Source organism: Gymnogyps californianus, chromosome 3, assembly GCF_018139145.2.
Source record: "Gymnogyps californianus isolate 813 chromosome 3, ASM1813914v2, whole genome shotgun sequence".
Classification (NCBI taxonomy): domain Eukaryota; kingdom Metazoa; phylum Chordata; class Aves; order Accipitriformes; family Cathartidae; genus Gymnogyps; species Gymnogyps californianus.
Window position 1 is genome coordinate 34,145,238 of NC_059473.1, and position 24,265 is coordinate 34,169,502.

Below are 24,265 nucleotides of genomic sequence, written 5' to 3' on the forward strand. Positions count from 1 at the left end.
GCAATCAATACTCACTTCTAAACTGCTTTATACCTCAGAAGTCACTGACCTACACATTTCATCTGTAGGCTCCCCTTCCAACCTTACACACTGTCCTCGATTTTTTGTCCAAGTTGCAATCCACAGCACTCAGGCACAAGCAGTAGTTGTGACACTACAAGTTGACTTACCAGCTAGCACAAATGGTGGGCTACCACTGTTGTGAAACGTCTATAGAACTGGGGTATGATCCCAGTTCATCTATGGTGACAGATGCAACTTTACAGAAATTAGCATTTTAATTTGTCACATACTTTCTTAATATAACTGAAAGAAAAATTCTTCTCCAAAAGACCTGTGCAATTGTTGAAGCACAAAGGCAAAAAAAGGGTTCAAGTTTAACAAGAGAATTTTCAAAGAAACCACTTTGCTCCCAACAACTTGCAGCATCAACAGCAGTGCCAGACAGCGTACACCAATGTACAACTAACTTGAGGGAGAGGAAAAGCTAGGTTCAAAATAAAAAGTTTAGACTTCAGGTAGGTGAAGAGAGTTTGCTTTTTTGAATAATCATGTGCTCTTGCAATGACATATTCAGGAGGAATTAATATCACCGCTACACTTGTAAAAGGAACATTCACTGCCATGTTTGCAGGGCCAAGAACACACTGAAACAACACTGCACCTCCCATATCATTCCTAGTTTCACAAGGTTATATTCTGTAGGATGTTGGAGAATGAATCCAAAGAACAGGATATGCAGTAAAAAAGCAGAATTATGCCAAAAAGGCATCCTAGTGTCCAAGAGTAGACACCTAATAAAGTAGAGGTAAACCATAATAATAGGTAATACTATTGCAAATGGTAGTACTCTTATTATTAGATTTTCCATAGGCTATACCAGCATGTAAAGAAGTATTTCTTTCCTACTGAGAACATTTAGATTTGAGACTAGTGTGAAATCCTAAAAAAAGTCTCCTGAGAAAGGGCAGGTGGATGACAGAGCTATCCTAGCATCAATGCAGGGCTTTGTGCAGAGTGTTTGACGTTTTCAAAAGAGCTAGATAAGTATTAATACTTCTAGAAATGTCTCTACACCAAGCCCACCTGAGCTAATACATAATACACTTCTCCCAGAAGCTGAGGATTTAATTAAAAGCCAAAGTGTATCCAGTAATTTAATTAAAATAGCAAGCAATACTGAGTGATTCAATAATGTATGTGTATCATTTTGTTTAGCCCAATGAAAATGCAGGAAAGGTAAGGCTACTAATAAAGAACTGGAATGAATAATGAAAGGGTCTCTACTAACATACTGTACATGTTGTATTAATTCTAACAGTTCTCCTGGATCCTGCATATATTTTGACTTCAAATCATCACATGCTGAATATGATTCCAGGTTTGACTTTCAGTATATTTCCTGAATTATATTATTTATGCCTTGGGTTTAAATAGCTTTCTAGAGGTTGCACCATATTGATCCACAGTCTGACAACAGCTAGGCTTGCTGGCCAAATCACTGGAGAGAAGCAGCTCTATTTCTTTTAAACCTAAATGAAATTTATTTTATGTCTTTATCCACTATTTACACCTTATGCCCAGGGTCTCTTAGATTACACATTCTGCTCCATGCAAGTCTTCTATTCCTGTAGCCTCTTGCAATCTATGTCAAGAATAATAATTCTTCTAACTAAAGGGAAAGAGAGCTCCATTCAGAAGCTCTATTTATACCATAAAGGAAAACAAATGCTTAGAGCGATGTACACTTCTACCCTTCCCCCTTTTTTTGGGTGCGAAGACTTACACAACATTCCCTGCTCCTGCTTGTTCAGAATATGGCAGGACCCCCTGTCCACCACTTATGCACACATTTGAGCAACCTTCAGCAACTCAGGAACATATAACGGCTGTGAACACCTCTGTAGGTAAACATTTTCATTTCAATACATATAAAGATACAGTTAAATAAATGTATTACTTTTAAAAACTTAGTGAAGAAAATGCCATACCTTAGCAATTAGAATATCCATAAATACCGTTTTTCAGCTCTTGAAACTTTCCTCCAAGGCCAGAAATACTTAATATCAAAAGCCCCTGACACAGACTAATATTATTCTTTTTCCTTTTGTGAAAACTGATGCACACTGATCTTTATGCCATTTTCTTAGAAGGCCCACAGCAACCTAGTGGAGAACTCTAGCAGAGAACCAGGTAGTCTCAAGTCCCACGTCCCACTACCTAGCTTTAACACTTTCTTATACCTTATATATGGAATTTGAGACCACAGGTGGCATTTTCCTTTAGGTAATATTTATTTAGTTTGTAGGGGAAAAAAACTCTAGTTCCTGGAAAGAATCCTGACTTTTCAAGGCAAATTTTAACAATTCCTTTCAATATCCTTTTTCTCCTCCCAGTTCTGATGCAGCAATTGGTGTGATGTTTTTTCCCCACTTCTTCCTATGAAGAATTTAGACTTTCACCAACAAAATTCACTGGCCATCATTCCTCCCTACCTAAGCCTTACTTCATGGTCAGCTGAACTAGCTGGTCACGTTCCTTCAGGATTTGTCAGATTATTATGGCATATTTTGGGGCCTTCTGTGTTTACTTCAAATATCAAGCACGTTAGTAAAATCAGTACTTATGTGCATAGCTATTAACACGTGGACAAATACATTTGATTCACTTTGAGGGGGGACGCTTTCTAGGCAGTATCTTTCCTTTTGCGAACAGACTGCTGCGGCCTCCTGCCAACCAGCAGAAGCTTTCTAAGTGCACAGTCCTGGTGAAGCTATAAAGTGTGCCTGTAAGACTCTGGATAAATAAGAACACTGTAAAGAAACAATTTTGATTAGAAAGGGTAGAGCACTTTAACCTTCAAAAACGTTTCCTTTAACATCTGGCAGGTAGGTGGCTATTATCTTCATTTTTCTGATAAGAAAAAAATGACTCAGTCTGAGCAAATTACTTCCCTTAAGGTACTGAAAGAGATGGAATTAGAAGTAAGGTAGTCTCAGCTAGATTTTTATGTTCAAGTTCACTAGGCCATGTGTCTCTTGTGCATACAAGACAATTAAAAATTGCATAATCTTTGACTTTATGCATATGTTTCTTTCTTCTGTAACCACAGTACAGGTATGTGTGGAAGAAGAGACCTGATGTGGCACACCAACAAAATCCTTACTTGTTTCCTCATACTGTAGTTTCCATGTGAAAACCACCTGAAGGGTATATACTGAAGGACGTCCCACATCAGTAGTGTCAAAATAAAACAACTTATTTTGTTTCGTTTTTAAAAGGAACATGCTAACTTATTTTATTTAAGGAGAACTTGAGAACTTAAGAGACTGGCTGACCCATTTCAATTACATGCATTGACTGGGACTATAGGAAGATAACTAACAGGCTCAGTATACATTACTAAATCAAGAGAGTCGCCTGTTGCAGAACTTTAGGTAGCATGGTGGAAGAAATCAAAATCAGCACATGCTGTAAGAAACCCACATTAGTTGAACAAGCTGGAAGAATATACTACAGCCTTTTCAAACTGTATTTCATGATTCCTAATTATAAGCAGACCATGAACTCCATTTACACTCTTAAAGCTGTGGACAGCTTTTCTAAAGCCTAAACATTAAAGTGTTTTTCTGGGTCCTATCCTTGGAACCCATGATACACCAATTAGTCAATTGCTTTTAACTGTTTAATTTCTAGTATTTTCAGAATACATATTGCTCAGAGAGACCAACATTAGTTAACAGCTCCTATTCCCTATCAATTAAATTACAGTCTTGGGATAATATCTTTGTAAAATAAAATAAAACAAAACCCCCCTTTGAGTTTGAATTAAGATTTCAATAGTTTTTCTTTTCTTTTCTTTTTTTTTTTTAAATACTTGCAGCAATGTAAGCTAAGATGCTAGGCATTACTGGAATGACCGAGGCAGAAAGTACTGTTCTGGGAACAACTATCTTAGTAGAACAGTCAACATCTGACAGAAGACATCTGAATATGGTACATCTTAAGGCCTGGCAGGAAGACTTGCCAGAATTATAGTATGTAACCAGTTACTAATAAGATTTATTTTTCCTTTAATGCTTATTGAACTGGTTGACTCCATCTCCAGAAGCAGTGTGCATATTTAATTTTAATCAATGGAAGTACATCTGTTATACCAATACATAATCATGTCCTGAAGCCATTTTGGTTTGTACCAGATAAACCTTATCCATCTAGAAAGTGAATTTACCAGTGCCATTACAAATTCTTCTCCATAGAAAAAGGTTCCATGGAAATGGAACCATGATTTAATATTTTACTGAGTTTTAAGAGAAACATTAGTTTCAATACATGTTGGACTACTTTTGTACAAAGATGAAAAAGTTGTCAGAGCCTTTTTTTTTTTTGCTTATCCAAGTTTGTTTGTTTCTTCCTGTCCTTTTGAAGATAATTTCTATATTAACTGAGTAAATCAAATCATTCCAAATTTATTCTGGCACAATCCAAACAAGTGCCTCATTTCCTGTGTTTATGAATGAGCAGCTCTGTAATACAAGTTAAGAATCTGCAGCTGTTTTTCTTCCACCTGTTTTATTACTGAATCATAGCGAGACTTGCTGCCACAGTATCTGTAAAAAAGGTATAGCCTCTTCTGTGTGGACAAATTTTGTTTCTGATGGCTAACAGAAATGCTCAGTGCTTGATGTGAGTCTGTTCTTTTCTTCCTCTTACCCCTCTCCTTCACAGAAGACCAAAACAGAAATAAAACAATAGACACTTTTAAATAATCCCAAGAAAAGAATTCCACCAGGTTATTACAGACCTATACAGAACTAAATTAAAAACAGGGATGTGGAAAAATAAGCATAGTAACATACCAGAACTCTCTTCTTTTATACTTATTAACTATGCTTATGTGTTTGTGTGTGTATATATACACATGCATATATATACACATAATATGAGACAAGTTTCTGAAATGGTTTAGAAGGTATGTTTGCCAAATATTTTAAAAAAGTTTTGTTCCTGTCCCTGCCAAGATTACAGATTTTTACAGCTTGTTTATAATGCTTTCTCATGACGGTCAGATCTCCTTTAATCTGCATTTACTCATTAATGTTTTAAAGTCCTTTCCATTGCTAATATTAGATATATATATATTTTTATAATTTGGCAAGCACCAAATTATCTTTAGAACACACCAGACTTAAGTCAGGAGATGGTTTAGAACGTAGGATATTTTGTAAGAGATATAATGCCAGTTTGTTTTTAACGTTGTTCTAGTGCAAGATAAATGTGTTCCCCACGGCTTTATTCCCTCATCACCTTAAGGTCAGCTTTCTTTTGAGCTACTTTTTCCAAATGACTTCTCAAATTTGTAATTTTGTTCCCATGAGTAACTTCCCTCTTGATCACTGTTCACATACAAAGGAATGTGGTGCACTGATACCTGTACAGAAATTAATCTGAAGACTTCACATGCATTTTTTGGACATACGTTTTTTGATGAGCTGTCTTAAGTTTTTTTCTCTTATTTTAATAATCAACCAGAGTACCTCTGTTTCTGTCAATGATTCCTTTCATCTACTTAATAGGCATTTATAATTGCCTGTCCCATTGCCCCTATTTCTTCTGTTTGTTTTCAATCAATGTAGTTAAACATTCATTTACATGTTTTTTCCCCTCTAGCCAAGTAATCTTAAGATTACTCAAATACTTAGTTTGTTGCTTTACCTCCTTATTTTATACTCTTTCACAGTTCAGCTTCTCCTTTATCTTTCTTTCATCTTCCTATATCAATTTGTCATCTGAGCCAACTGTACTATGCAATGGGTACATCTTGTACTACTATGGCCTCTTTTCTTTATTTTCTGTTTTTCCTGTCCCCTCCTCTAATCTAAGAAAAGAATGCAGAATCTTAAGTGTTTTTATGCATTAACCTTACGAGAAACAAGCCAGAAAGTAGTCGCGTACAAATTGAGTTATCAACTATTCAGACACGTTGATTTTCTGTGTTGCTAAGCTGTAGCAAGCAGCTTGCTATTAAACTTGTTAGAACTAGAAACCGTTTTATCAAGACAATCTTACCTACTTTGATCACATCTTGATGAGGCATTTCACCAACTTCTAATAAAAATTTAACATGGCATTTGTCCAGTCTGCATTAGAGTCACATTCAGCAGCATCTCCGAGATGCCCAGCACATTGTATACTGCAAAGACTAAAATCTGTGTCCTCTTTCTAGAGACAGGCTTTAGTAGTTAGATCTCAATCACAATAAGCAGTGGACAGTGATCTATGTGGATAAAGTTATATCCACATAAAGTTCCTAATCAGGAAGGAAAGTTATGCCCTTATAACCAGTCTGTGGTGTGCTTCAACAACATGCTGTGCCCTCATTCCACGCATTCAGCACAGCGAGGTAGCACTCTGGCTAACCGGCAAAGTTGTTTCCTGACTCAGTCTTACTGCTGTAGAGGCCACTTGTGAATGTGCATCCCTTCAAATCAAGAAACAGACAAACATCAATACTTGCCAACATCTCACAAATAAAAATTGCAAAACACCACGTTTTGCCTTCACCCATGCCCGAGGTTAGTAGTTACTGCAGAGTTTCCATCAGGAGCAGCACTGAATACATAACTGTTCAAGTCTGTCCACATTCTGGGAAATTATAACTTCTTACAACACAACCTAGGCCAGCAAAACTCCAAGAAAATCTTTTCTGTCCACACAGGCAAGAAATACTGCTAACAACTGTTTGATCAGATTGCACCACAACTGAGCAGTTATTTTTTCATACAGTCTGATCGAACTGGAAGGTGTTGGCATCTTCCCATCCTATTAAGCATCTGCTCTGGCCAAAGAACACGAAAAATTTGAGATTCCTATCTGAGAAGCACACAAACAAATCTGCAACATCTCTCTAAGACACTGCTACTGGAAGCTAAAGATAGGCTTACTTTCCAGGGCCCATTATCTTGGCCACCCCATTGATTGCCAAGAGTTCTGGATAGGGGGAGCCCGAGCTACAGACGTGTCCATTAGGATGGGGCCTACAAACAGCAAACCATTCTACGCAAAAGCTGCTGAAGACCTGGCACAGTGTACTAATTTTTCTTTAATTGGTGACTAGGACTGGATCTAACATGACAGATGTGAAATTCCTTTACCGATCATCTAGAATATCCTCGTACATCTTATGCAGTTCCAACAATATTAAAGACCACTGCAGACTTCTGTGTGTTGGCTTTACGCAGCAAGTGATACCAGAAATCCTTTTTGCTGTAAAATACTAACCCTCTGCCATAAAATTAAGCTATGCTTTCTGTGCAAATAATTTCTATGGCTTAGAAGTTTACAGCTCAGTATCTTTTAAAAACGTACACAACTTTATTTAGTAGCGATATACATCTAGTCAAGTAATTAAAACAAGGCCCATAAATTTATAGTGTAATTTGCAAATAATCAACCTGCTTTTTTCTAAAATACATTCCCAGAACTCTGTGTTATATAGCTACTTTCACTCACAAATTTGCTGCCCCTAGTTTTAAAGCAAATTTGTGGTAACCACTTGCTTATCACATGACTGAACTGACAACTTAATTTTCAGATCAAGGATCATAGGAGATTGATTTCAGACTGCTTACACTTCCAGCAGAAATGCTATAATAGAATGTAACTTGAAGAATATGATTCCTGTAATTCCTGATGATGTAACTGCCTACTAAATCTAATATTAAAGAAATACATTATTTCAATACAATCGTTATCCATCATAAGACACTAAACTATTGAAGGGCCCACCCAAAACTAGAGAACATCGCTGTCTGGAAAACATGCCTAGTGTAACTGTCAGCTAGAAACGTTTCATAGGAAGCTGGTTTTGTTCTAGTAGTGTTGATTTAAAGGTTATCCAGTCAGAGAGGCACAAAATGAGAATTCATTTGAAAATTTCTCTTTCTCACTGAAGCTTGCAAAGTGCATCAGCAATTAACAATTCCTATCACTTCCCCCAGTTCGCCGTGTGAAAAGGCTCAGAACTCGTCTTACAAATTGCTCTTTTGAAGATCAAAGGGAAGCCGAATTTGTCTGTGTGTGCTCTGGATGAGTTTGTAATTTACTGGAACTTTCAGAGGCTTGGCAGCACGCTCGTTTGACAGCCCCAGGGTACAGGATTCAGGGGAGCTCTGTGACTCTTCCCTTCTGAGTTCCTTCCTTGCCTTTAATTGGCACCTCATTAGAAATTAATGAAAATGACATCCTCTGTTCTTCCTGCTCCAGGCACAGAACGCTACAAAAAGGCCCATCACAATTCATAACACATTCAATTTATATAGCAATGGCTCTTAAGCATTATTTATTAGATGTGAATTTCTTGTCAGCAGTTAGTAACTTGTACAGAGCAGAAGCAGAATGAAAAAAGATCTTGAGAGTATGCGTGTATGAAAACAAATCTTTCTACAGCTGAAAAATGTTGTGTTTGAATTTGAAGAACCCTTAGTGGAACTCCCTCTCAGTAGTGAATTGTTTTTCTTCATAGCAAAGCCCTGCAGCACTGTCAAATCTGTCTAAAATTCCATGTAGTGTCAAGGGAACGAGCTCAGCAGCATCACCTCTCACTGGAGAGGTCTTACAGGAGACAGTAGAGCCAATACAGCAGTTTCCCAAAGATCTCAGAATTTGGTGTAAAGCCTTAGGTGTAAAGAAGCAGCCCACTCTCTCTGCCCTCTTCTAAAAAGGTTGTGCCCTGTTGGACAAGTCCCAGTTACTCTGGATTAACATCTGCAGGTGTGTCTATATTAAAACATTGTCCAGTATGTATAGATTTTTCTTTCCACTATGTCTCACTAAAAATCTCACTGGAAGAGTCACCAGGACACATCAGCAAAAAAGGAGATGATTTCCAATACTTTCAACAGTAGGACAAGAAGCTGTGTAACAGCAAACAGTAAAATTGCTGTTCTGTGGAATCTTAAAGAGTTAATTTGGACTTTAACAACAGTGTTTCAGACATAGCTTTGGAACAACATATTTATGTGGTTAATCCTTTTTCCTTATGTCCAAACACACACATCTGCCTTTCTAAAGATCGCGTCTGCCTTGTTATTGATTCTGACCATCAGAATTTCTTTTAATGTTTAAAGCTGAGGGTTTTTCCACGTTTTTTCCCATTGCTTCAGTTAAGGATTAAGATGCCAATGAATTTAATAGCAGTGGTCCAAAGTCCAGATCAAACAATGTTCTACTTTGACCACTACTCCAGAGAATATACATGCTTATTTTACACCAGCTGATTATATTTCCAACATTTCCAGTTAAACATGCATCATTACCTGTGCTTCACATTATGACAAAAAGGATAACCTGATCACATATGAATTTAGAAAACATTTTAAATGAATGAGAATTTTAACATATTTATTCTGTCCCATTTCCCATCACCCCTTCCCCAGGGTTTTTGATCTGGCTCGTCATTCATGACCTAAAGCAACCTAATTTTACAATAGTAGGGCAAAGTTAGTGAGAATGGTTTCTAAGGCAGCTTCTTTAAAAATGACAAAAGCTACATGCTGATGAGTATTGGTAAAGCAGTTCAGGCGATGTGAAGCTGAGATGACCTGTGTTCTCAGTGGTAGGGGTTTTTTTGTTTCTTATTAATATTACTATTAGAAGTAAGTAGTGCAGGGTACACCTACTTTCACATCACATGAGAGCATTTCATTATAGATAAACACACGTACTGAATACAGTATTAACGAAACATTATAGCTGCACAGATAAACTAAAGATATCCTGTCTTTTCAGCCCTGTTGTAAACATGGAAATAGACTCCTGCCTCCCACTTCTCTCATTCAATGTGTGAAATAGAAATGTTTATTATACATCCTTTAAACTATATAGAATGTAGTGTGTAATGTGGGAATGCAAATTTTCATTTCCTCACTTGTTGCTGAGGAATTCAGAATTTTTTGCTTCATATTCATATTTTATTAACACATTTTATGAACCTTAACAGAAGTATTTCCATAAAGCTGTATATATCCAGTAGAAACAATTTAAAGAATAATTCCTACAACACTTACATTGCAACAATGTTGAATTATGGAACTACATCAAGAAAACTTGAAAGGAACCAACTAGATGTATTTGTCATCTAGTTTATGACAAAAAAGGCAGGTCTTATTTTATAATTTTAAAAACATTACTGATCAATGGAAGGACTTTTAAAAAGTTGCTTTCAACTTCATTGCCCTTGCAGAGCTCCAATTTTGCAGAATGCAGGAAAGAGCGATTATGTTATATCATTGATAAGTCATCTTTTCTCCAAGTCTCCCAAACTTGTAAAACTCTCTTGCTCTCAATATTAGGGAGGATTCTTCTATTTCAGTCAGGTACCTGTGAGCAGCTTCAGTCATTTGATATGTGACAGCAGCAGACCAAGAGCAGAAACTCCTGCCTCTACCATGCTGAGCAGAGCGAGCCATACCAAACTGTGTCACTGAATTTCTTCATGTGTGCTGAATTTCTTCAGTTTGATAAAAATCATACTGGATACTTCAAAGTATCCAGACATATGATTTCCATAACAAGAATTTCAACATTAAGGCTTTTGATTTCATGTTTGGTGGCTTCACAGATAATTTATGTTAGTTCTGTGGCAGTGCTCCAATATCTGACAGAAAGCCTGTCTCATGTCCAAAAGAGCACAACACAACAGTAATCTCTAAAGGCTGAAGACAGATGCTGAAGAAAAGAACAAAGGACAACATGGAATCTTTGCAGCTTTCTACCGCTGCTCTTCACTTGATATTTGGTATTCAATATGGAATTCATTAACTGGGCCTTTGAAACTAGCTTAGCCAATCGTTTCTCTCCCCACTGCTGCTCAGAAGGACATGCCTTCTATCCAGAAAACGTTTTTAATACAATATTCTACATTTTACAGGTGCAATGTGAATTGCAGCTATCATCTATGCAAATCCTTTGGAAATTATCCCCCTGCTGAGACACAATGAAGTAACTAAACAAACTTCTCCAAATGTATCAATACAAGCATGGTCAGAGAGCACAAATGTAACCTTTCAATACATGATTATATGAAAAAACAATTAGCAGGTAAAACTACCATGTGCATTATCACTGGGTCTGATGAGCACATTTAAACCAGTTAGGAACACAATTGTTCCATGAAGGAGAGAGCACCTCCTCTGGAATCTAGTCACATTAATTATTATTTCAGAAAGATTATTTGCATGTAATATGAAACCCCAAATTAGCTGTCTGCATGAGATTATCATCCTCAATTCAATTAGCTGAACAGTGTCATCAACTTCAGAAAAGCCAGGTTGGACAATTTTAAGTGTATGGTGAACAACAAGCTTTCCCCCCCCAACAGCTAACTGTGAGAATGAAAACATTTTCAGTTAGAGGTTTTTTTAACTTTTTAATAATAATGTAATTATAAAATGCAGAATGTAGATGCTGACCTATCTTCATTTAAGCTCTGTAAAAACCTTGTCATCTTTGCATATTTACTGATGTGCTTTGTGTTTCTTCTCCTGTCAAGTGGGTATGATGCTCTCCTGCCTTACAGGGACTTCTGAAGCTAAATTCATTAACATCTGAGATCTCTTGAGACAAGGCCGAAGTTTTAAAGGGGAAATTAGACAGGAACTAATTATAACTTTTTGCTACCAGTGGAAGCTATAGCTTCTGTTTAAAGTGTCTTTGAAAGAGAAAAAAATGCAAGCGTTCTCTGTATTTCCACCTCTGATACAGATCTGAGCACGGCTGCGTTAGAAAGCCGGACACTACTGACAAACAGTACTCACCACAGCGACATGATCCCAGTTCCTGCTGTACTAGCTCCAGTTTTGTTTGGCACTGGAAGCATCGGCGTCTACTCTTCTGTTTGGATCGACTGGTTTCTTCAGGCCTGTCATTACTGTCATCCAGTAGCCGTGGCCGTTTCACAGGAGAAGCCTCACTCTCCGACTGTGAATCTGTTGTATTCACAACAAATATTTTAGGAAAAATATTAGAACTTCTTTGCTGAGGCATCCCTTTGGGCAGATTGAAGGTATATTGCTTTCAGCTGGGGTCACCACCAAGCAGCATGATACTTCCCATTCTATTGCATATACATATTTTCTTAACAATCAAAATGAGCATCAAGTAAAGGACAAATTATCTTTGTTCCCTATAAGAAGCCCTCCTGCTGGCAATACTGAATATAAAATGAACTGATTAGCTTCCTTCCAGCCATGGCTGGGTCATATAGAGATACATGTAGAGTACACACCATCCTAAACAATTGCAGGCTTCATCTGTCATCTCATTTAGTTTCTCCTGTGCGCCGCCTTCGTTCTCCCTGCACAAACTAAGTGAAGTAGGCTGCTGATGAAAAACAACTGAACGCAGGTTCGACCTATTTCCTCCCTGGGCAGGAGGGAGATTTTTAAGGCACAGTATGTAAATTATATCTCTTATGACTGAAGGCGGTACATGAAAGCACCATACCGTGCTTCCCTCTCTTTCCACATGGATAACAATTTAAATCTAAATTAGTATACACCAACAATACAAACTCAAACAAAATAAGCCCAACCTGAACATACATGCTATAAATGCAAAGTGCTCAGCCATTTTTAAAGAATTAGTCAGAATACTATTTGCATGAATAACTTGATAAATTTCAGCTTATAAGAAAATAGTGTGTGGAAAGCCTTAAGAAGTTAAAGTTCAGGACAGTGTTACTTCAGGTAGTGTAGTGCCTTGTTTGTTTGTTTTTCTTTTACAATGGAGAGTATATTGACCAGGGCTCTAGAGTAGCACATGAAATGCACATTACTGACTGGAACGTGGGATGCCCAAGGCTTATTTTTGTGGCATGTCAGAGGCAGTGGATTTCAGCAGATCTGCTGCTCTGCAATCTGAGTCAGGTCAGGCTAGAAAAGACATTTTCCCTTCCCAAACCTGTGCATAGCTGAATTTGTTTATTTAACAGAAGCTGCAAATAAATTTAATCCAAACTGTACTGAAAATTAAATTGTTTGTAGTAGTGTTGCAAGGAAACCAACTGCTGAAAGCCAGTACTGCAATCAGTCAGCATTCTAGTGCAAGATGGTGATCAAGGAAAAAAAAAACATTAGTTCAGATAAATCCATTTTGAAAGGACATTAATCCAACAAATAACAAGAGAACTATATCTTTTTGGCAGGACAGTAGCCCATTGAACATGTTTTTACCTTTATTTTAAGCTTCCATTGCGTGGTGTCCTGTGCTTATGGGAAACATGTTTACTTTGTGTTAGCTGTCCTGGATTAGGCAGGAAAAGATAACTGCCGTGGCTAAAACCTTGTCCATATCCTTGTTATTTCAATGATCTTATCTGATCCACTGTTTACCAACATCATGACTTGCCCTGAGCAAATATCTATTGAAGTCAGACTAGGAATACCTGCTAGCCTCTCCCTCCAGGGTATGCTCTATTAACTTTCCCTGGTTCCTCACATGCAGTATAAACTAATCCACTTTTCTTACCTGTGTTTCAGACCTTGTCTCGCAGTGTTTTTCCAGTTGTTGGACTCCAATATTACAGCCATTACAACTACACAACTTGCCTCACTTGGGTCTACTTTATTTCTGTCATACAGCTCTTAAGATATGCTGAAAATGTGCCTGGCTTTACAATAAGTACAAAGTCTCCGCATCTCACATTTCATAGAAAAGTGAACTGCTTTCTGCACAGTATACAGGTGATAAGTTTTTATTAAGCTGCAATAGTTTTATCTGATGTGTGCCTCAATACAGCCTTCTTTTTGATCAATGTCATAGATTACAACTTACACCTTACAAAATACATCTATTAGGCCTAAACTAACACTCAGTACATAACGTACTCCACCTCTGCATGCTTGGCTGTGCAGGAGCCTTGACAAGGAAAAGAAAGTAGCGTGTAATGAATTAATACAGTTATGGAACAACTGGTCCTGTCTTAAATCTCCGCAGAAGATGATCCGAGAGAAAGATCCTCTGAACAGACTGCCTGACTCTGAACAGAGACCCCGACTCATACTCCAAGGCAGCAGTCCTGTTGCACAGACACTCGTTTTCAGAGCGCCTACAAGAGTAGGCTAGCCTTGAATGCAGTAGGGTGCACCCTTCAACAGGCAGCTTGGGTACTGTAGCCTGGCTGACTCAGGGTTCAGTAAAAATCTCTTCCAGCCCACCTTGTTGCCAAAGACGGGGAACTATATGATTTGTAGTTTATTCATTACTCAGAGAAACAGACACACTGCTATTCTGAAATAGCTACCTCCCACACAGCTTTGCTCCTGGAAACATAAGCCATTCTGGTAGTTCTCAGAAGCAAATTTGGCATTCGGAATTAAGCCGATGGAAACCGTAGTGGTCTGCTTATAATAAAGTCCAAATAAGGGATTCATGTGTATGAGTCAACCAGTGTCTAATCAGTTAATGAAGCCATGTGTCTTAATGAGAAAAATAGCTACCCCGAGTCAGGCTAGTAGTCCTATAATTAAAATATTTAATTATACATTTCCTGTTAATTGGTAATGACTAATTGAATATTAACATAAGTTGGTTAATATGATAGAAATGAAAATTTAGGTATCTCATTTTTTAAAATGCGTATCTTTTTGCCATAAATTAAACAGTGTTAACACTGAGGTAAACTTAGCCTGACTCTCAGGGACAGTACCAGCGATCTGATCACTGATTGCACAGCACCTTGAACACGCAAGCCCAAGCTAATACTTATTACAAAACAGACCAACAGTACACACGCTTGCATCTTCCAATGGGCAAGTACAAAGAGCAAGGAGAAAGGACAGATCAGAAATCAGAACTTTTAGATTCAGTCCTGCATGCATTTCTTCCAGATCACGTTGCCTTCTGCAATACTGACACAAGCAATACAGGATATAAAATACATCTTCCAGCACCTGGAATCTTGCAACATTAAACTTCAGAGATCTGATAGCAAAAGGAAATTGTCATGCATAGCTTTACTACCTGGATTGCAGAAAAAAAAAACCCTAGGAACAGGGTGAAGTGCTGCAACTAGACTCAAGAGTAAATTCTCAGTGTGAACTATTAAACAATCAAAAATGGCTACAAAGAAGAGGATTCTTTCAGCCAGTGACTGACAGTGGCTTTCCTTAGAAAGATGGTTCGTGCAACAAGAATTACTTCATGCTTTGCTTTTAAGAAACATTTTCCACACTCAACTTGCATTTTAGCATTACACCTAAACCAACAAATACCCAGTCTGAGGAAAAAAAAAAAAAAGCAAAGAATGCTTTCGTTTTACCTGCAGATGTCAAAAATCACAAAACTTCTGTAAAAATGAAGAAAAACAATAGAGATGAGACATCCCCAAAATTTCGCAAAGAAATTGCTCAGCAGAATAACTGCCATCGACACTCTCCCATGGCAAGTTTAATTCAGAGTTAAGAAATAAGGATTCTTCTAATTGTGGTGACTCTATCAAACTTCCATTTGAAATGAGAGAACGAAGTAATTCAGCTGAGCAAGACTGAAACTGGAGGCTTGTCTGGAAACAACAAGCAGAGTAGTGTTCTTAAAAATTCTGTTATGTCTTGGACAGAAACTCACATTTGTTCCTTGCTGTCACTGTTCTCGTCTTCATTACTCATGTTCTCCCCTCAAAATTTTCCAAATAAATGGTGTTACGACTGTCAGAGCTGAATCTCACTCTCTTACTCTCCTGCCATGGAGGAGTTTGCAGGCAGCATGCACACGGCTTCACTAACAATCATGATGGCTCTTTCATGGCATTTTGGGGAGAGGGTGGGAAGCTCTAAGCCCAGCAGAGATGTGGGCTGAGAAAATGTAACAGGGAAGGAGGAAGGAAGGAAGGGACATGAGAGTAGTAAGAGAAAGAAGAGCCCTCCTCTGCTGCTGCTTGCTTCAAGAATGAGATGAATCTGTTTAATCTCTGGTTTGATGACAGCTTTTGAGGCACTCAGTCACGCTTTTTTTCTTTTCATAAAGAACCCATCACACTGACAGACTGACATTTATGATCTCAGCTGCCTGTGCAAACACCAGTAAGAGCAATAATTAATGAACCCTCAAACATCACTGCCATCTCCTCTGGAACTATTTTAAAAGGAGCTTGAGCTGATAAAACCTCTGTCCATGAAGAAACTTGCACAGTTACAGACAATAACTACATAACAGGGATTAACTAAAGTTTGAGCAATATCTTGTTGCCAGTTTCTAGGGTGGTTTTTTTTTTCCCCCTTCATTATTCCATTTTTCGATGAGGGATTACTTAATTCCCTGGCATGTTGACTATGCATTAGAAATTAAATCTAAAGGAAACTGCCTCTTTACAAATCTTTCCTATCACATTTACCAGAGTCATTATTTAAAATCATCTCCTCTACTTCAAATGAACCTAAAATTAACATAGTTGTTCCAAAACCCATTTGCTTGTTGACTATTAATGAAGAGACAGAAATTCAAGATTAACATCTTATGAGCCAAGTTTGACAACTGTGACCACCTCAGTTCCTCCCTGTTGCTGTATAATGCTGGAGAAACAGTTATTTTGAAACTCTGATATTTACATTGAGATGAACGTCTCGTCTGCTCACGCAATCATGACTGCATCTCAAACCTCTGTCAGAAACCTAAGTGCGCACCTCTTTGGAAGCGCTCGTGCTCATAAGAAATTAATTTCTTCTGTGAATTCACCTCAATTTTTCTTAAAACACTACAGACAGATGTCTCAAAAATTCTTACATAAACCCTTTGGTAACATTTAACCACGCAATCTCTTTTCTAGTATCATTGCAGTGCCCTTAGCATCACCATTTCACTGATTTATTTTTTCCCCTCCATAGAGTTTAACAGCAGTTGCACTAAAACTTATTGTCCCTATTCAATGTGGAGTAGGGAGACCGCATAGCAATAGTCCCCGTAGAACTCAAGTCCCGTCAGCCGCTTCTTTGCCTCAGGAGGCTCCCTGTGAAATCACTCTGGAGACTATAAATAATCCCCAGAAGTTGCATTACAGAAGTTGTTATTTCTCATCAATTACCAAAACCATTCAACAGTAGTTGTTTCCAGCTCTAATGAGTAAAAACAACCAACCAACGAAAAAAACCCCACAACTTTTAGCCTAGCTGTTTGAGACACATAATTGAAAGAGTTGCTGCAAGATGTTCCAAATGCGAAACATTACTGATGTGCTTCAAACTCTGCCAGCAAAATTCACCTTCCCTCTTTGCAATAGAGATTAAGAAAAATAAGAAAAAAGCTTCTGTTACAGAGAGTGACTTAAAGTGTTGGGGTTTTTTTCCTAATGAACGCTAAAAAACAGCGAAAAAATGAAATTTAACATGTATATTGCTTTGAGTGTAAGCAGTATTTTTGAGCTCAACAATAGCATGGCTTAATTTCCCCAAAATAAGAGCTGGCACACGATGCATGTATTGCAAGGAGAGAAGAGGAGAATCAAACTCGTGCAGTACCAAGCACTTTGCTAGCATAGTGAGAACAGGCATTTGTAAAACACAAAGATGAACACTCCAGAGCATCACAAAACTTGTGTACGTGGCTAACTGACAGCACGCCTTACAGGGCACAAGTACAGTGCTAATACTTAAGCAAATACGCTGCATAACAGCATCGGGCTGCGGCTGAGCTAACGCAACTAACACAGACCAGGGGCTCCAGCTGCCTTGAATCCGGACAACCTGAAACACAGGCAAGGCAAGGTGGGTGCCCCGGCCACCAGTCACCCCCCCTGCCCCCCGGAAAGCAACCTGGCCTGATGCGGAGGGGCTGCCACCCACACCTACAGGTTACTTCCAACAGGGACACTGATGTGCGTTGTCACACACGTGTACCCCCTCCAAGTATTAAGCTGCCCGTTTTCATAAAACCTGCATGTGAGATTAGTGTGTTCGAGACCTTGATATCTTTGTGAAGTTTGATTAAAATAATCCAAGAGATTCCGAAGTTATTGTGGGACAAACTATGGGGGCCTTATTTCCTTAGAAACCAGGCAGCTGCCCCTCACCCCCAGTGGTTTACATGCATCAACCTAATTTGTGTTTCTTATTACCCAACTTCAAAACTTAACACTCTCTAGTGAAATTTTTGTGTGTGTGTGTGAATGAGTATTAATGCATATATTACAGCTGAGATGTGATTTCGGGAAAACAGAAAAATGTGGGAGCATAACCATACGTAACCATACAATTTTAGTAACATTCCACTTACAGATAAGAAAACGCTTTTTTACTGTAGGGGAGACCCGACAGTGGCACAGATTGCCCAGGGAGGGTTGTGGAGGCTCCATGCTCAGAGGTGCTCAAAACCTGGCTGGACATGGCCCCCAGCCTGCTCTAGGTGACCCTGCTCTGAGCAAGGAGGTGGGACCAGACGGTCCCCAGAGGCCCCTTCCACCCGCAGCCATTCTGTAATTCTGAGATTCATGGATGGGAAAACAAAACAAACAAACAAACAAACAAACAAAATTATATACTATATACTAATTACTTCCTACCTCTCACCTTTTTTGTCTTCCTCTAAACCTGTATTGTTGGTACTATCATCCGTCAAAAAGGAAGTATGCTGTACTGCAGTGCAACTTAGTGAGACTATTAACTACCATCTCTAATGAAACAGAAGAGACTAATCTAGTGCCAGTAACCCAGATGAATGAAATGCACGTTGAAAATTGTATGACAAATAGTGAACTACATAGGCTACCGCATGCATTTTAGCCAAGTTGTAATTAGAAAAAGTGTGAAAATGCCTATTATCCTTTCTTGTCAATAAATTTCATAATTGCTAAATTAAGTGAAAAGCTAATTAGTTTTCATCTCATATTTAGGCTCCTATACTACGTCTGTTTTATAGTTAAATTCTTGCATTACTCCCCCCCATACTTTCCGGTGTCAGCATGTCTTTAGTTAATGGAAGTGTTCATTTATTTCTCAAATATTTTTACTTATAAACCCAATCGATTCAAACAAGTACATATTTAAATGTGTTCAGGCACCTGTACTGTACAGTTCCTTTGATGGATTAATTTAGGGCGTTTCAATTAGTTGAAACATTTCCTAAGGCAACGGCCACCCCTATTGCTGCTGACTGAAAGAAGGTCCTTGTTTATTTAGGAAACTGGGCGAATGGGGCTCCTTTCCTGAATTACACCAACGGGCCAAGCCTGTAAACCTCCGGAGCCCACAACAACAGATGAGTTTGTGAAGAGAGAACAGGTTGGACAGTCCTGCTGAGCACTTGGCCTGGTGCTTGCTGTCCGCCTCTTGCTACAAGGGCGAACAGCTGAAGAACGTGTTTAAAAACAGCTGCTGGCAGCAAAGCCGTACACAGATAGCGACTGCTGGTGTCTGCAGGCACGAGACTGAATTCCCGTTGTCTGGATTACTGGGGGCAATTTATGCAGTGTAGAAGCTTGATACCGTTCTAAGGATGTTAAGGGAAGCTGGTGTGGGTTGTTGTTTGGTTGGTTTTTTTAATAGCTGACAAACAGCATCTCAAGCCCTTCATATATTCAGACTATTATAAAGAACGAACCTTGAAAAGGCCAGAAGAGAAAAAAGGCCACAACGCTAAACTTAGTAGTTTTCAAAAAAATATCTTACGGGTGTCAATTTGAACTTATTTTCTCATTATTAAATCATGTATTTTAGCAGCATAGGGTTAGGTTTGGGAGAGGGACAAAGGCAGACTCTGGTGACAGTTAAAGTTGGAGAAGAAATGATATCATAAGTGGCCTGAATAATCAGAACAGGATTATTAAGTGAAGGAATAATGCACAAATACAGATAGCTAAACGGAAGAACAGAAACACAAGAAGTACGAGAAAAGCTGTAATACGGGAATATACATGATGAAAAAGTTACGAAGGCAAATCATGAACATCCTGGCCATTCCACAGCACCTGAAGACTACTTACTAGTGTTCAAATATGTACATTTACATATACGAATATGTATGTACAAACACATACAAATAAGTTCTGGTTCTGATAAAATGGGAAATTCAAAACCATTCAGCAATATCATAGTTTTGTTTTTGCTGACTTTAATGAGAGCCCTCTTATGCCTTGCGAAATTCTCCAATATTGGATTAACAAGAATAGATACTGCTATAAATATTGCATATTCACTAGTCAGCTCAAGAGTGCATAAATAAGCGGTGCTGCTCTGCTTCAAAATCCTAGTAGTATACTCCACCTATGTCCTCATCAATCAGATGGTATACAGTATTCAGGAAGGTAATTCTTCAAACTAATAGCCTAAAACCAGTTCTATATAGAAACTACTTGCTCTGTTATTTTTCATTCATACACTGAGTTTTTCTTAGTACACCCTTCCCCCCATTGGTGTAATGAGGGTTTTCCAAGGCTAAGACACAGATTCAGAAGAAGAATTGTAAAGAACTCTCGCCTGCTGGCAGTGAAAAAAATATGTATTTTCAATATTTATCTTTCAAAAACCTTATTTGTCATTAACTGCAGAACCTCAGTGATGCCATTAGCAACACAAATCTTGCAATGAGAGACTATAATTCCAAGGACTGTAACTGATTAATGTTAAGGAAAAAACCTAAGAGCTCTTGTATTTTGATAAAAATTTCACTGAATGCATTAAGAGTAGGTTCTGAAATGTACAGCTAATCTATCTTCAAAATACACTTGGTTTTGATTCAGTTATTTTAAATAAAGCTTAAAAATCAGTTTACATTTTGATTGTGTTACTTTTTCTAGCAATTTTTGTGGGGGAAAAAACAACCAGCCCTGGCATAGAAGGAAGTTTCTGTACACCTGATTGCGGTCTACAATACATCAGAAGTCAGGCTAGTTTACTGGGCAGTTCTTACTGTTTTGAAAGGAGATATTTGGGAAGCATCTACACTAACCTGAACCAAAGACTAGATCTACACAAAGGGAGAGGTAGAACAGATCAATGAAACTCAGAGGATGCAACAGCACATGCGCTGTCTTGTATCTTACATCCAGCTCTTTTTCAACCCTCTTTTGCCCCGAGATGTTGGTCTCATTAGTTATTCCCTGAAGTTTATGTTATGGAAAATAATTTGGAACAGGAATAGGAAAAAGAGGTAACTTGTCTGCATGACAATTCAGTGAACATACAAATATTTATAAACCCCTCACTTTGTAGGAAGATACACTTTCCCCTGCGTATCCTCAACAGACTTAAGCATACTTCCAAGAGACTCTAAAATTACTTCCATACATTTTTAAGGTCCTTATGAAAATTAATATCTAAATGGAAAATAGCGAAAACTTGTACTTAAAAAGCTGCCTGATGCTCACTGAAATCATCAGTCAGAATAGAGGCCTTCACCAAGAGTCAAATGAAACCTTTGGGGCACTGCCCTCACATCAAAAAGTACAGCAGTAACAGGATCATGGAGGAGCTCCCTGCATGTTACATGTGTTTTAATTTAAGACAGAGAAAAAAAAAAATTAAAAAGCAAATATAAGTGGCTATGTGTTTTTAATTTAGGTCAGTTATTTAATGCTGAACTTGTTAAAAAAAAACTCCAGTGCAATAAAGTAACAAATCTAAAAACAATAAAAAGCTGCGTCTCATTTGCTAAAGCATACCAGTAAGAAAGTTGTCTGATCTGTACAGATCAGATCAAGGTGCTGACTGCTAACTGCAACACACTCAGGTAAAATCAATTCAATTCTTCAGGCTGACAGGAGCAGAGTTCCTCATAGATTTTGAAGTTAATGATCTCAACTATTCTTTGCAACATTCTCCATATTGTCTTGCTATTGGGCAAGCCCAATCAAAATTAAAGCAAACCCTAAGCTCCCCCAGTCCTGTTCCAATATATATTGTTATTAAGTTTTGGGAAGGGGTTGTAGGCAAGACGTGTAACCCTGATTTCTTTGCCCTTGAAATTAATGGAGATGCAGTTTATTTAAAGTTATGAGCTGCAATTTTGTTATTTGGGAATGACTTTCCAGCAGTCTGTGGGTGGATGCTGGTAATGAAACAGGGAATTCAGAGCTGTTGGGAGCATAAGGCCAAGTAAGCTTAATAGATATATATTCTCTAATAATAACTATGTACCTACTGTCAAAGGTCAGTTAACTCATCACAGAGATCCTGACAGTTCTGAAAACTAAACATGGCATGAAACCACTAAAAAAAATATTCAAGGTAAAGTTGCTTCGTTTTAATCAAAACATACATAAAGAATAAAATACTCAGTCTTCTGTTTCAATGAATTCAAGGACAAATCCTTTGTCATGATTCCCTAAGACTTTAATACAAAAACATGGTCATATCTGAATTTTAAAAGATCTTAAATGATCTTAAAAGCATACAGTTTTGTATTTGGCAAGAATTTCACCAACCAGACTGAAAACCACCTATCAGACCATAGAGAAAAAGTGGTGAGAAAGCGGTAAGGGTAGCAGCACACATTTTTTCAGGAGAGGAGAGTATCTTACTTACCGAAGCACACTTCACTTCTCCTGCTCACGGCCACTGAGAACGCTGCTGCAAGGACCATTCTCCCAGTGCTTTGCTTTGCATTGACCATCCCAACCTTCCCACCTTTCCAAGAGTCTCACTCCTGGCTCTTCTCTGCAATGCTTGAGGCACTAAACGCTCGCCTGTACTCCTAGAGCCTACCTGCCTCAGCTCTCATTAAGCGCTATGAATGCTACTGAGGTTAGACTAAATACCTTTGATCACTCGGCTCGTACTTCTTTTCTGTTAGTGTCATTGAAAAAATTAGGTTGGAAGGGATTTCTGGGGGTCACCTAGTCCAGCCTCCTGCTTGATGCAGAGTAAACATCAAAGCTGGATCAGGTTGCTCAGGGCCTGGTCCAGTCCATGTTCAAAAATTTTCAAGGACTAAGATTTCACAGCTTCTAGTCTGTTCCAGTGCCAACTAGAGGGGAAAAACCTCTTCCCTTGATCTGCCAGCTATACTCTTCCTAACACAGCTAATCCAGAGACAGTGTTTACTATTCTAGCATCTCGTACTACTTTTAATTTGACAGTCAAAATAATTTTCCTACTGGCTTACAGTTCAATGTGAACTCCTCTCAAGAGATCATCCTATCGTCTTGACTTAAGCACATTTTCCTCAAAGATCTTCTACTTCAAATGCGGTCTTTTTCATAACAGGATTCAGGATATGGAAATGAAAACATGAAAAATTTGAATCAAGAGCAGCAAACAGAGATAAAGACAAGTGAAAGCTGAGGAGCGGACTTAGAAGTAATCAAAAAAAGTCTTGAACAGGTTATTTGGTGAAGTAAGAACAAAAAAGGAAGGTTCAAGGGCATATCTGAACAGCACAAAGGATAAAAGAAGATGAATTTGGGTGACTTAAGAGGATAAATAAAGGTAGTAGGAGTAACAGTTTTAAGTACCTGGAGGACATTCTCTATCAGGATGCTGGACTTGAAAACTTAGACTCTGAATGAACTGACAACATGGTACCGATCTCAGATAGTTGCAAGTATTATAAGGCACAGAGGTGTGTGTCTCAGCACCTGCTGGGAGGTTATACAGGCCAGGAGACCCTTATTCCCCATCCGCATATACATTTTGATTATTATTTTTTAATTCTATTGTACTGGGGTTTTTTTCCCTCTTCACAAGGGAGGAAAAGCTTGTTTCTCATAACCTATGCACCCCTGTATAACCAAAATCTGCTTAAATTGGTACACATTTCTGCCACTCACACTAGCATAGACCGAATCCCACTTTCTGCACGAGGTAGCTAACTGCAAAGATACACTGATACACCACACAATGGGAAAGCAGCAATCCTCTGTTTCTGAGGTCTTCCTCTTGTCTTTAGAAAGGATGCATTAGTAACACAGAGATCAGAAATGACTGCCTTACCTGCTCTTAAGAGAATTAATCCAAGTTACTACAATTTTGGGAATTACAATGTTATAAAATGGGAAACATTAATAAGCATGTAAATTATCATATTCATCTATTTATCCTATTCCATAACGGTAATTTTGTTTTATTTCTTAAGGCCGGCAATCCTTTCATGAATGACTTCAACAGATTGGTTAGAAAAAGGAGTTATTCCCAGGTAGGAATTACTAGTACGTTTTATAAACATCTTCAAAACACTGTAAGTATTTCTAATTCATCTATACAGCACATGAAATAGGGCTTCCACAGTCACATTACATTTTTTGTCCCTTTGGCCACTTCAACTTTCTAGCTTCCTCACTTTA

At 38.2% G+C, this 24,265-nt stretch overlaps 1 protein-coding gene across 3 annotated transcripts in view; it reads right to left on the reverse strand.

Moving 5' to 3' along the window:
- ZFAND3 (zinc finger AN1-type containing 3) overlaps positions 1-24,265 on the reverse strand; it is a 144,487-nt gene that overhangs the window by 10,686 nt on the left and 109,536 nt on the right. For all 3 annotated transcript variants that reach the window (XM_050893020.1, XM_050893019.1, XM_050893018.1), the window contains one exon: positions 11,817-11,987. In XM_050893020.1, the coding sequence (XP_050748977.1) occupies positions 11,817-11,987 (171 nt within the window). The remainder of the gene's footprint in view (positions 1-11,816; positions 11,988-24,265) is intronic.